General features: G+C 39.6%; 1 protein-coding gene across 1 annotated transcript in view; it reads left to right on the top strand.

The window, feature by feature from the left end:
* Positions 1–14,881, top strand: part of negr1 (neuronal growth regulator 1) — a 118,599-nt gene that overhangs the window by 75,741 nt on the left and 27,977 nt on the right. The window contains exons 5-6 of the mRNA XM_026346497.1: positions 4,761–4,881; positions 8,129–8,277. Coding sequence (XP_026202282.1) covers positions 4,761–4,881; positions 8,129–8,277 — 270 coding nt within the window. The remainder of the gene's footprint in view (positions 1–4,760; positions 4,882–8,128; positions 8,278–14,881) is intronic.

The raw sequence follows: 14,881 nt of genomic DNA on the forward strand, positions 1-14,881 counted from the left end.
AAACACTAAATATTAGAAAGTTTGAGCAGCGCTCAAATACCTCAATACCTCTGACATGCAAACTTGTTTTTACTTGTATTTTTCTGAATGATCTCATCCCTTCCTATCCTGATCTAAGGTTCAGGTTTTAACCATAGCAGGGCATCTCTCTTTCTTCAGCCTCCCTTGTTTTCTTCAAAATTTCACTTGCATTGCAGAGTGAAGCTGTGCCCTGTATGCTTCCGAGTTTCCCAGCCTTTTGTACGCCTCCTTCCTCCTTCAGTACCCTGCAGCTGTGAATTCTGCTCACCATGGCCGTGTTTATAAAAAGAAGAGCACCTCAGTTTCTTTCCGCCTTTCTTTCCCCCAACAAAACTGTGACCATTTTTAATTAATTATCAGCCTGCACATTAAAACTGCTGTCAGCAACTATAGCCATTGTATTGATGCATTTTTTATATTTCATATTTAATATTAAAATGCAGGGTTGTCCTATAAATTCTTCAAATTCTTTACATCATCTTGTCTTTTGTTTGCTCGAATCCTGCATTTCCCTCTGAAAACCCTTTCATATAGACCTGTTTGAAATGCAGCCCCTGCTCAAGTCGATACACCCACAACATGCTCCTGTCCCCTGAACACCTCTGTCAGGGATGTGTAGACCATTTGAAATAAATTAGACGCTAAACCTGTTTTCTTCTGGGCAGGAAGCCTTTATGATCACCTAATAATAATGTCAAGCAATGACAACAAAGTAAACAACTTGTGAAAAAGTGTGGGATGTTTTCAAGATATTAGCAAATTTTATTAAGAATTTCCAATATACTGTGTGTGTGTGTGTCTGTGTGTACAAATCAGCCTCAGTGCAGTGGTGTATTGAGGTGCTGGATCAAAGATAGAATAAATGTTCATTCCACAGTTCAATAAAATGTGTTATTGCGAGTATTCTAACATCAGGCACCAAATCTCAGCTGAGCATTTGTCGACAGTTTGCAGTATCCATTGAAATACTGTGGCTTACAATTCAAAAAAGAAGGCTTCCTAGAATTGGATTCTGATCCAATCCTAAGTAGAGTTAAAGCCAGTACCCTCGAGCTGTTTGGATGTAAATCCATCTCTCTACATCTCTCCAAAGCTCTCATCTTGATTGCTATTTGGATTCCTTGCTGCATGCAGGGCATGAATAAATGAGCAGAGTCTTGATCTTCTGCAGAATAAATGTTCTTGGTAGTACCTCTTCAAAATAGATTGACACACCGCGACTTCATCTTTTAGCTTGGTCTGCATTTTTTTGTGACTGACCAAGACAACTTTATAATGCTGACAAAAGGCAAATGCTTTGAACATTGCATTCTCAGACCAAAAAGTTTATAACATATTCCATATCTTTACACAATTAGAGGGGGCTTAAAGAATTCATGATACTCTCGTGTATTTGGGTTGAAGAATGGTCTTCACTGTGTATATCGTAAGGCAGGTAGGATGTGTGTACCTTAACCATTTCATAGATCCCTGGTGCTGTTGACCCACACTTTCCTGCACACTAAGCCAGTTATTTATATGCAGTGCATTGTATAAAAAGAAGGAACACAATGTTCTCTAGCTGTTCTGAATAGAAATCTTAATGAATTAATAAATCTTGGCAGTAGAACCATCCCTGACTGACAAAGAAACAGGACAATGAAGCCCGCAGATGGCAGTGGGGAACACTGTCTCTGTGTGTAAGCTGATAAGTCATGCACTGATGAGTTCATTTCTTAATTGCAATGAAAACTCATTTTCAAATCTGGCTGAAGAGGTAGGGTTATTAATTGATCTTTTAATTAAAAAGCCTGCTTTCTGTGGGTTCTCTTGGCAAACAATACTTTGTAGCTAAATAAATCTCATATTCAGTCTTGAAGCACACCAATTAATCATTAATAGTCACATGAGGATTGCTTAAGGCATGCAACTTAGTGAAGCCTGTACATTAAGGTGCGGTGCCATTAATATTAGATGGATAGAAGGCTAAACATTTTGTCATTATCATGCTTATATTTGTGTGAATTGTAAAAATGTACAATTGGAGACATTACATTTAATGATAAACTTTGCATAATGCAGCTATACCGGAAGACAGTTTGTGATCGACCTATAACTGGCCATTTGTCACCCTGCAGGACCTCGCAACACCCATTTTTTTTTGCTTTGCCTGTGCTATTCCTGGATCCAACCCCTTAGACCTATCTGGTGTAGTCACCATGACTGCAGGCATGATTTACAGCACCACCACAGGATTTCCTAGACACTAAATTACCTGGATTATTGGGCCGTCATGATTTTTAGTGCACTACTTTGCATTCCTTTCCCAATCTTGATGGTGTATTGCACAATATATGATGACATAGGACATGCCATCAGTTCGAAATTGCAATTATTGGATTAGACTAGATTTTATAGTTGTGATCTGTCTTAACATATCTTGGTGCCAAAATCGAAATTGGAAAAACCTGACATTATTGATGTGAATATAAAGTGATAGTGTGTTTGACCACCTACAAAACTATGGGGAATATTTTTCCCTCTTTCCTAAACTGGTTGTAGCAGCTAGATGACTATTCTCCACACTTGCAGAAAAGAAACCTTAGTCTGGTGAACTTTGAAGAGAGGTGCCCTTGATAGATGATGATATATGAGGCGTATGCCTGGTTCGACACTGGATCACTTAAGGAGAAATCTGAGTTTACAGTTTAGTCATTGTTACCACTCCTCAGCTGCATCATAAGAGGAAGAGTGCTTGCACTACATGTTGACAACCAAGATTTTCTTAGTTACTTTTCTCTTTTAATGTAATTATATATGCCAGGATTTTAACTTTTAGGATTTAAAATTTCACTACAGCTACATGTAAGGAGCAAATTTAAACAGTTTGCCAGTGGTCTGTGTTGCCAGTTTTAGAATGAAAGACTCTGTGTGACGTGTGAAGTATTGACACACCTACATCGGGCACGGTGTCCACCATCCTAGTAACTCTACAATGCAACAGCCAGGTCACCCTGGCGCTTTCAGAGGCGTCAGATAATCAATGGCCCTGCACAATGACACCAATGGAGGATTACAAGAATTCACTAAGCCTCTGTCGGTCGGCATACTGCATTGATTTTGTCATACTTGTTATTGGCTTATATTTCTGTGCTGCAGAGCACTGCTACACTTTTCTCTTCTTGTTCCCTTCCTTCTCTTTAAGTACTGCAGAGCTCTACTACAATGTTGGCTGTGATTAAATAAGATAAGGATCTGAAGTAATTTTATTCATCCCATCCACAGTAGACGGGAAAGTTGCAGTATAATTAGCATAAATATCAAGACAGGAAATCGACATACAACTGTCATATAGGTATGTTCATCAGGATGCTGGAGTAAGGTTGGTGGACAGCCATCCATCATCAGCACAGTGTCACCTTAGTGTGCCTCTCCTACATGGTACACCACAGAAATGAAAGTGGTGTACAAATAGAGCGTGAGGGTTTGATGCCAGTTAATAATAAGGGTTGTGTTGTCCAGAGAAGCTGCAACCGTTCGTTCTGAGGTCATCTTTTAGGAACACCTCCAAATGCAATTGAAAGTAAAGGTTTGCAGGCACTTGGCCAAGCCCTTGTACTGGATACGGGCTACTGACTGGCAAGCCATTCTTAAGGGCTCATTGTCAGGAATATAAATAATCCACATCTCACTTTGAGACATGGCTGGGCAATTTGCTGCTAGCCGCAGGACTGACCCTAAGATTTGGAGGTTTTCTTTTGTATCAAGTGCTTTTAATCAGAATCTGTACAAATGGCACAAAGTAATTTTGCTTGTACTTGTCAAATGGCTGTGTACCTGATTGAGTGTTCAGATCGCTTTTTTTATTTGTCAGGCTTTAGGGAGTCAAGCCAAGTTTATACACAATGTCAGAATGAGCGCTGTGTCTTATTATGATTTGTCCTCCTCGTTTCCTGGCCTCTGTTGATTAATTGTGAAGTAGGAAACCAGTCATAACAATACCACTGGGTATCATCCACTGCATACATTCACTTCTGTGAGGAACAATGCTGCTTATAGCAAGCTTTTCTCACTCTTAGACTCTGAGGAAGGGACATTTTATTTGTTTTACACTGTACTTTTAATGTATGAATTACTCTGATAATGACTACTCTAATAATTTCAAATGGAATAAGTGAAACATTCTTATTCATATTATGTGAATAAGTAAAAAAAGTACTGGTCATTGTAAGTTCATATAACTTCAATTCATGTATTTTCTTAATTCATGAATGTCTCTCATGGCTGTGCTACTATAAAGGGGGTAAATATTTGAAGCACAAAAGGAGTGGGCTGCTTTAGAATTCGTCCAAATGTAAAGCAGCCTTCATGACACTGGCAAAGAGATTTACACCACATTTCTGCACATGAAAGGACCCTCATTTTGCATTCACAGAACCTGCCTCCACCATTGAGTCTTTGAACTTCCATTAAGCCATTTATCACCATGCAGTGCAATTCATTTCATTTTCCTAACATTGTGGGTGGATGCCCTTTCCTCTCCACAACTCTGTCTCTGTAGACGCTCAGTGTTGAGTTAACACTATGTAATGTATGCATTGACCAAGATGTCAGAGGTTGTCATTTTTTAAGTTTAACAGACCTCATTCCCCAATCTTCTATGTCTGACCATTATTTATACCTTTTTGATGATGTTTAATGCTCATTTTCTTGCTTTTGACTAGCATGTTTGCCCTGTTAACATTTTTTGTTTTCCGCAGTTGCTCCATCTATCCATGAGATGAAAAGCCATGGAGTTGGTCTGGGACGCACAGCTCTGCTAAGGTGTGAGGCGGCTGCTGTGCCCTCTCCAACATTCGAGTGGTACAAGGGTGAGAAAAGGTGAGCCTTGTTTCTTGTATGAGCTGTGTTGACAAAGTGCATTGGCAGCGTTACCCCAGCTGTGGATAAAACTTAAGCTGAATCCAGATGTAGTCACTGGTAACAGCTTCAATATGTCAGAGCTCTAATACTGCTTCATCATGATTCCAGTGTCCACTGGAAGAAAGAAAAGATGTTTAAAAGTGATTTCAAAAAGGGATACTGTGCATTTTCTTTCTCAAATAACTTCAATCAATTAAGTTCAGCAAACAGAAAAAAACTCTACATCAAATCAGTATTTGGTCTGACTATCCTATTGCTTTAAAGCAACAACAATTCTCCTAGGTACACTTGTGTAGTTTCTCAACGTATTTGGCAGGTATCTTGTTCCATGTATCGTGCCACAGTTCTTTTGTGGAGACTGTCTCAAGTGCTTCTCTCTCTTCATGTAATCTCAGGCTGACTTGAGATCAGGGCTCTGTGGGGGCTTTACCATCTGTTACAGCACTCCTTGTTCTTCTTGTCATTGAAGATAGTTCTTTATGACTCCATCTGTGTGTTTGAGGTCTTAATCCAGCTGTAGAATGAATTTGGAACTAATCAGACATCTCTCTAATGATATTGCATTATAGAAAAGAATCTTTGCATATGCCTAAATGTTTGCACACTACTGTATTTTATGAGTTGTATGTAATACATTAACACAAAGAAAATTGTGGTATTCTGCATGACAGACTTTGCTGGAGTCGTGACTAAAAATGCTGCTAGAAACTGAAACCGCAAAAGTGAAGCAGTCCACACGAAATAAAAAGCACCATCAGACAGTAAATCAATGTTAACTGTCAATAGCGCAGTGAGAAAAAACATTATGATCACCCACAGATGAAGAGAATATGAATTGATTATGTTTTAACAATGGTGCATGTCAATTTCTATACAGCACTAGATCAGAACAGCTGGTTCTTGCATTGAGCATGTCGGATGGAGATCAACTGGCATTTACACTAGATTTACACATACAGATATATCCAAGGTGACCTACAAGTAAGGAACATGCACACTGTCTTTCCCAAGGACACTTTGACAAGAGGAAGCAGGGGTTGAACTGCCAATCCTGCTGTTAGTGGATGTACTACTCTACCTGCTGAAACACAGCACCACCTCTAAAGATGTGAACAACTTTTTCAAAGGCTAAATCATCATGGTCTTTGTGCCCGATAGGGTTTCATCAGAAGTCTTGCAAAGTCCATGCCTTGGCTGGTCAGTGCTGTTTTGTTGACCTGCAAAAGACCAGCAGCTTATTAGGCAGGGGTGGTCATGTGTCTGTGCACACTTAAAGTGAATTTCACACTTGAGACACTCAAGTTGGTCCAGCCAAAATAGAACTGGCATGTAAAGATAACAGAGCAAAGAAAATTGTGTCTGCCCTGGCATTTTAGCATGGTGCAGCAGAAAAAACAGGAATAATTCATACATTAAGATGAAAGTAAAATAACTACATTCTATTTAAGTTAATGTCTTTTTCCTTAAAATAGAGTTTTTAGTTTTTTTTATTTATTGTTTGCTTGCCTTGTACTTCACTTGCAAGTCGCTATGGATAAAAGTGTAGGTGAGATGTTAACTTGTTTACACCTTTTTTCCTACAATAACAAATCAGAATGTCTGCAGTGAAAAAGGTCTGGTTAAAGAAGACATACAATAAATAAATGATAATGAGTGTTTATGAATAGGGTTTAAAGGAAGAGTTTCACGGGGCAGTAATGTTGTATTTTAAATCTGTCATGGTTGACACTAATGGTCGGATCATTAGGTTGTACATTTACTTGGTTTTGCTTGTTTCCTTTTTTTCTCAGAAACAATTCATTAGTTTGCTCTTTTATTTTCTGACCTCTGGGGAGATGCTGCAGAAATGTTCCACCTTGGATCCTAATAAAATGTTTGCTGGCAACTGACTTAAATCATTCACTGCATATACAGTACATCAATCAGTCTAGATTCAAGTGTCAGTTCTTGAATTTAAAAACCAAATTACCCCCATTACCCATCATTTACCCACTCCTGGTGAGCACAATTTCAATCATCAGCTCACACTGTGCTAATTGTAATTATGGGGTGGTTTCAATTTATTCAAATTGCTAAGGAGCCAAGTTGGCATGATTCTAGTCTTTACTTAATTCAAGGACTTGTTCTTTCCGTGACTTCCTACATGGCTAAATGGTGATTTCTTCATTTATTACTCATCATAAAAACGGTTGTGACTATTTCATTGCCCATTTCCTGTGTGTGCGAAATGAGGGCCACTTCTCATTTTGGCTCTGTATTGATGCAGCCATACTTTCAGTGCTGTGCTGTCACCAGTTTGTCTCTATCGGAAGCAGTGTGACAATTCTGACAAGCAAATCTTTCTCTTGATGTGTCACTGCTTTCATTCTTGAATGAGTGAGCGTGTGACTGTTTATGTGAGTCTATGCAGGGGTGGGGGGGGTTTATTTTACTTTGACAGAAGGGGAGCACTGACTAGTTTGATGTTGAACTAGTGAAGAGGCGCGACACCCACTGAGATTATCAGTGAATGTTGAGCTAACATTTGAGGAAGTCGCCATGGGAGAGGGAACAGCTTTGTGGATATTTCCTGGACATAAGGTCATAACATAGTATTTTAACTCAGAACAACTCAAGCCAAGCTGAAGGTTGGGCAGGGGGTTAGTAACATGATAGAAACATGTCTCTTCTGTGGGAGCTTTTCCATGGACTATAATGCCCAATATTCAACTGTAGCAGTAACAGAAACCACACAGATGAAATTAAACACCGCTGTAATACTGTATGAACAATAATCCCACAATCTGGATGAACAGCCAATGACATTACAGAGTGAATTTTACCTGCTGCAGACTGTTAAAGATCATCACAATCATGATGAAAACAATTTAACATCCTTCAGTTTCACAGGCACCATTGGAATACCATTTTTTGTAATCCCCCTGCACCTGCAACAAAACAATGAACAATATGTCAAGTGGCACCCAGCTGGTTCCTCTCATTTCTCCCTACTTTCAGTCCTTCAAAGCATCTCTCCAGGGCAGACGTGACAGACTAAGGGATAAATAGATCTGTTGAAGAGGGTGATGAAGCACTATACAATCTGAAGATCCACTAAAAGATGACAAACATTTGTTCTGCCCTTGACTCGTGCTGCTTCCCCTGACACTTTGCGTGTGGGTAAGAAATAAAAGCTTGATATGTTGTGATTGTGTTCTGTTTTCAGGATTCTCAAGGGTCAGGGCATCGACATCAAGAGCCTCAGCTCCAGATCAGTCCTCACAATGACCAACATCACAGAGGATCGTTACGGGAACTACACATGTGTCGCCTCCAACAAGCTAGGGACGGCTAACGCCAGTGTGCCTCTCATTCGTAAGTTCTCATTCTACCTCCTTGTGGTGAAGGGTCACTGGGCTGAAAGAGTGTTGTGGATGATGTTGATGTGTTGCCCACAGAACTGCTTCCATTTTTGCAACAGCACTCTTGAAATGTGATTAAAGCCAGCTTTAAACCCATTGCTCCAACTGGGTGCCCACAGATTACCAATAGAAGTAGTTCTCTAATTTCCTAGTCATCAGTTTGTTCTTTCTTGTGATTGAAAAGTGTGAATGTGTGTTGGGTGTGTTGGTGTGTGTCTGCTTTTAAAGTCTACATCTGCATGTGTACTCGACAAAAATAAGGCACTGCAATTACAAAGGCAGCTACACAGGTCAATTGTACTAAGTTGAATGCAAAGTAGTAATATGTGTCAGATTCTGAAGAGGTTTCAGCCTCAGCCCACAGTATATGACCAGGCCTAGCAATCAGAGGCCAAACTGCTGTTAGGAAACAAATTCTACATTTAATTTTTACATTCTACTATAGATAAATGAAGAGTGAAAAAACTCACATCAGAAAAAAATTAAAGGTCTGTTACAGAGTCCTTGCAAACATTGTATATAATGAGTGTAATGAGTTTCACAAAGCTAGTAATTATGAGAGCTATCATTCAGAAAAAGCCTGATAACAAAGCCATCACAGAACGGCATATGCCTTTATCTGAGGAGGTTAGAACATGAACCCGTGAGCACTTGGAAAGGTTTTGTGGAGTACTGAATCATCACTTTCACTCTTTTCAACAGGTTTGATTTTAAAAAGTCTCCAAACAATAGAACATGCTGCCAGCTGCTTAAAACAGTGCAGCACATATGTACCGTAGGCTGTATCAAGGTTATAATTAGTTTGTCAGTGTTTTGTTTATTTCATTTTTATTTTGGTTATATTTCGGTTTACAAAATGTGAATTTCTGCTCCACCGCTGGTTTCTCACATTTCAGTTTAGTTCTTTATTTCTATGTTGTTTTAGTTTATTATGGTTTATAGGTTTATTATAGGCCTTAATTTTCTACTCAAAGATTAAAGGACCAGTGTTGTTTGAAAAATTATCTACTAATCAGTCCAGATCAATGAGTCAAAGTGCCACTTTACATATCTCTGTTACCTCTGTAACAGTTCCTGTCACTGGATGGTGCTCGACTTCTCTAATCTTTTCAAACTGTGTGTTAGGGTCTGCTGGTGTTAATGACCTTTCTTTCTGCATCTTCTTATAAGACTGTCCTCAATAAGATTGTTGGGTTTTTCCCATTGATTCCTTTCCCACAGATGTTTTACCTGACGACACTACACATTTGCTTACACCGTTTTCTCAATTAAATTTTAAATTGTCCCATGAAGAGCTCCCACATTTTCTCCCTGTTATGCTGACTTCACTCCTTGAAACAGTGTACTTCATCAAAGTTGGCAAGCGTAGCAAATGTTACCAAGGGTAGCAAAGTATATAGCTATGTAAAAGTTGCAGGCTATATATAGTTTTGGGACATCCCGTTGTCTTGAATGGCATGCTACAGAACAATTATAGCTTGTTTTCAGTATTAGTTTTCAGTAGCAGTACCTAGTGATAATCCTGTGCTGTAAGGTAAGGTAAGGGCACAAGGTACAGTATACACAGTAATCAATCTGTTACAGGGCTGACTGTGCATTCATGATAATATTTAAAAATCTGCCTGACAACTCAGTCAACTTGTCATTTAATGAACAAGCAGTACAAAGCTTAATGGATCACAACACAATTTGTACCCTTTTTTTCTTTTAAATGAATTTTAGAGTGATTTGAGTCTGAAGCCACTAACTTCTCCACTCTTTTGATTTACACATATTCAAATCTCTATTGGAAGTGGCTTTCAGCTGCTTTCACTACTCAAATAAAAGATACCTTTCCATTTTGATAATGCTCCAGTGGAAGCTCTACTGGACTTTTAGGTCTTTAAAATTCCTACTCTTTTAGGCATTCCTGTCATTTTGTCCATATATCACCTGCCATACCTGACGGCGAAGGGGCAGGGGAACACATTTTCCTCAACGTTTGAGTGTGGGTGAAAATTTCAATTTAACGTATTCAACAATGAAATATGAACAGGTGAATTCAATTATTCACCAGTTTGCGCTGCGCCCTGTGATGAAAACATTGTCCCTAGCAGGCTAGAGTCTCCGAATACAAAAGGATATTTCTTTAGAGTTGGCAATTGTCAAAGGAGCACTCCACTCTCCTGTTTGTGTATGCACAAAGAACATCAAAGGATGATCTTAATGTGACACTAGTGAAGCCTCAAAGGCAAAGCGGCAAAGAAACCCTCAGAATAGACAGAGGAGGCAGCTTCCTGAGCTGCCACCCCCAACTTTCATTCCCTCTCTGTATCTCTTTGTCTGTCTTTCTATCATGGCTTTGTCTATCTGATTCTCTTATGTCACGGTTTTACTCTCACACTCTTTTGCCGACCCCTTTGCCTCTCATTCTTTCTATCGTTCTCTTTCTCTCACACTCGCTGTCTCTCTTTTCCCTCACTCCCTCGCTTTCTCGTCATCTCCACTAATGGAGAAGAGGCCAATTCTGCTGTCACTCTTAATGAGGAATGGCAAGCAAGTGCACTCTCACTGGTATGTTGACGCAAAAAAAAAAACAAAACCCAGAGGTTAGATTTCGCCACGGGTGACTTTGGATTGCTATTTTAGAACAAGTCAATGGCCATTGATTAGCAAGATGGGAAGGGGGAAAGGGGCATGCATATTTGATAGAGCATCATACAGTGAGGTAAATTTTAAGTGGCAACATAAGCTGGGTGGTTTGCGGTCAATAAATTGAGTATACGCTGTATGTATAGATACCGTGGTTTGTTTGGTTGTTTCCATTACAAAGAGAGGTTCAGTAGCTTTGCATGAGTTTAAAAGCTTAAGTATTGGTCACCCATTTTCACTAAACTCTTCTTGAAATAAAGCCACTTGAGGAAAAAGATAAAATAAAAACGAAAACACTAAGCATCCGAGGCTCAGTTTCATTAGTCTCTTGTCAAGATTCTGAAGTTGAAAGGTCCCTATCCTTCAGAGGTGCAAATCCTTTATGTCTTAACATAACAGAGTCACTTTGAATTAGTCCAGGAAGAGGCTTTCCATTATCACTGATGAGATGAACTGTGACTCTGAAAAGCCTTTTCCCAGGGAAAGTAAACACATTTGCCTTTCCACCCGAAGCAGCCACTGGAAACCATCCAGTTTGGTTTGGGTTTCAAATCAAGCAGGCATGAAAACCCCAGTCTACACTTAAATGTTGACATGATACATTCTGGCTAATTTCTGCATTTTTTGAGAAGCATTTCATGTCCATATCCTCAGTGTCAGTGTATGCTGTTGTGATGGTAAGGATTCAGTGCTTCCAGTGCTGTTAGGCCACGTGTATTTTTGTGCCGTTAAACCATTAGTCAGGGATCGCGATCTCTTTTCAGACAAGTACCACTTTAAGCTGTGTTTAAAACAGTGGAAAAACACAAACCAGGTTCTTTAGAGCTGAAAAGAAAGAATACTGCCTCTGTGTCACTACATGTTGTTGTAAGAGTGTGTGTGTGTGTGTGTGTGTGTGTGTGTGTGTGTGTGTGTGTGTGTGTGTGTGTGTGTGTGTGTGTGTGTGCGCGCGCGCGCGCGCGCGTGGTGCTGGTGTGCATACAAAGCTTTTATACCTGATTGCATTTTGAATGACACAATACCAAGTGTGAATGAACAAATAAAGTGGAGAAGCACTTGTCATAATTGTCTGTACTTCTAAACAGTTGTAAAGTTACAAATGTGTAATGAATGGAACTGGAAAATAGGCTCGAATGACGGCATAGAAATAATGTTGGAGACTTCTATACGTAATTTGCAGATGGAATATTTGGATTTAATTGACTACAACAGAACCAGATCTTGCACAGGTGTAGTTTGCACTGTGATTTATTTTCTGTCAGTTAGATTTAATCACAAGACAAGGGTTTGTGTCTCAGTAGCTCCCTGTATTTTTGTCATTGCTCTGGATTAAATCAAACTTCAAAGTGCATACAACAGAAAATTAATGAGGTATGAGCTTTCTAAAAAAGTTATAGCATAACGTTATAGTTTTTCGTCGGTTTGCATCCGATGATATCGATGCATTTGTTCTTAAACTAAGAAAGATGCCAGTTTTATGATATGCTGCAGTAGGCTATGTGCTGATTATTTGTTAATACTTTATTTGAGTTCATTTTGAGTTTATTTGAAAGGGACTGTGCATATTAGAGCAAAGTGCCATAGAAATGAACAAGCCTGCCAGACCAATTTCATTTTTGTGGCCAGTTGATACAGTGAGGTCCATGTATAATTGGACAGTGGATTTGGATGTGAAACTGTAAAGATGTGCTTCAATTTTACACTATTAGCTTTAATTTAAAGGTTTGGTTTAAAAATACATAAGTAACATGAAATAGACGTCCACATTTAGTTGCCTGACAGTGAATTTGTTGGCAGGTAGACTGTGGTTTTGATCCTTCTGTATCTTCCAAACCCGGCTCTACCATTACTGCAGTTTTTGCAGACATCTGTGTGGGAATTACCACAGAAAGGTTGGTTACAGTAGGTGTTCACTGAAAACACTCATCCAATAGCCGCCAGAAAAGGCATACAGCAACTCTCAATTAGTAAGCTTTGTTGTGTGGATTAGCAACGTAGAGGCTTTTTTTTAGGTCTATAACGGTAAAACAGTACACGAGGGAGTGGGATTGTCTATAGAGTTAAAGTCAGTCTAGGTCCTGTAGAACACAAACAGATGTGTGTAAAAGTCATTCTTTAATGAAGGTTGATAAAATAAAATGATTTTAAATGCACTAGAGCAGTCATCGCAGGTTGTATTTCTTACAGTTTCTTCCTGCACATATATACTTTAGTATATGCACACCACACTTACACACATTATGATTTTTGCTGAGGTATAACAGTCACCAAACTGGCAATCCCTATTTCAACTTCCCATTTCATGTGCTAGATGGAAGTGAACTTTGATGAAAAGACTGAGGCTGTTCACTCCAATTTTCTGAGGAGTCCTCCAGCTTAATTGGTCAAGCTCTTATCCCCCAGCCCACCTCGGCTTAGCCCTGGAGGAGATTTTCTCCGCCTATACCTCTGCCTTCATTTCCTCTTCTCTCCGTTCCCCTCCTTCCCCGCCTCTGAGCAGTAATCGGAAGAGAATGATGGGGGAGAAAAAGAGTTACTCTCTCTCTCTCTCTCTCTCTCTCTCTGTAACTGCTCAGCCTCCCTCAGGCAGGAGAGACACTGCTGGCTAGTTGGTTAATGAACGTCGTGTTCGTTTGTCACGCTTATCAATCACCGGCATGTGTCGGTGTCATTTCGACATGTCTCCTCATCTGCCATTGTTGTTGATGATGTTGTTTGTTCCCACACCGTGTGATTGTACCTGAGTCATGGAGCAGAGATGCAGGAAAATGGGACCTAAAGGTGAAATCTGAAATGTGGGTGTGTTACAACAGTTTGAAAATGTAGAAAAAATTACACGAAGGCAGTGCTTCGCATTTTAGAAAGATACATTAATTTTTGTGTAAAATGACTCCTCCATTTTTCTGAATTGCTCATAAAAACAATGTGGATCCTGCCAATATTCAGCTCCTTGGAAAACTGTTAAGATGAACAAAATGAAGTAAGTGTTTAGGTGTTTTAATTTTCACACACTCATATATGAAAATATGCCAAATAAATTGAACATGGTGAGGTTCCAATGTCCTTTCTTTTCCCCAAAAGCACCCTTATGGTGTTGCACCATTTACCTATCATTTGAATGCCTGCATTTCCATATTTAGGCAATCAGAAAAGCCATTAACATTTTCCAGTAGCACTTCAATGAGGAAATGTTTGGTGCTGTATGCATCCTGCAGCCCAGCGGGCAATGGACTTTATGCCCACCCACACCCCACCCACCCTCACTGGCTCCTGCAGGAGGCCAGATACAGGGCTAGAGACTGCATTCCAGCATGACTGAGCCCAGTGGATGCCCACAGGATGATACACTCTCTGGGCAGCATTAAAAATGACATAGGATGAATAACTAATTAGCTGACTCACAAGTTAACACAGTTTTTAACACCAGATATTGTGTCATCACGGTGACACACTGTAAGTGAGGATAATGTTTAACTTGACTAGCTGAACAGTTCACACAAGGACTGAGTCCCTGCATGAGCACAACTTGATAATACACTCAAATGGAGCAGTGAAGATAAATTGGACACCTTCCATGGCTCAGACTGGAAAGTTTCTTTAGAACAGCCTTGTCCTACCTACTGCCTGAAGGAGTGCCAGATCAGATTTAGATTTTTTTACACAACTTTAGTATTTAAGCTTGAAAATGTAACTCCAAACACAGTGTGTTTGTCAAACAGGTCTGCATGTTGTAGCTGCCTAAGCTTAGAGACCTTACTTAATGTGATGTTAATGTGTTCAGCTTTAGTATGAACTTGTTATTAAGCCGGTGATGAGCCTGTGAAGGTTCCTGCAAATCATGTTAGATAAATCTCTAGCATTATCCCGTCTACAGAGAACAAAGAGAATAACAATCCATGAAATGACATAGCTGTGAAAACAAATGT

This window comes from Anabas testudineus, chromosome 4 (assembly GCF_900324465.2).
Source record: "Anabas testudineus chromosome 4, fAnaTes1.2, whole genome shotgun sequence".
Classification (NCBI taxonomy): domain Eukaryota; kingdom Metazoa; phylum Chordata; class Actinopteri; order Anabantiformes; family Anabantidae; genus Anabas; species Anabas testudineus.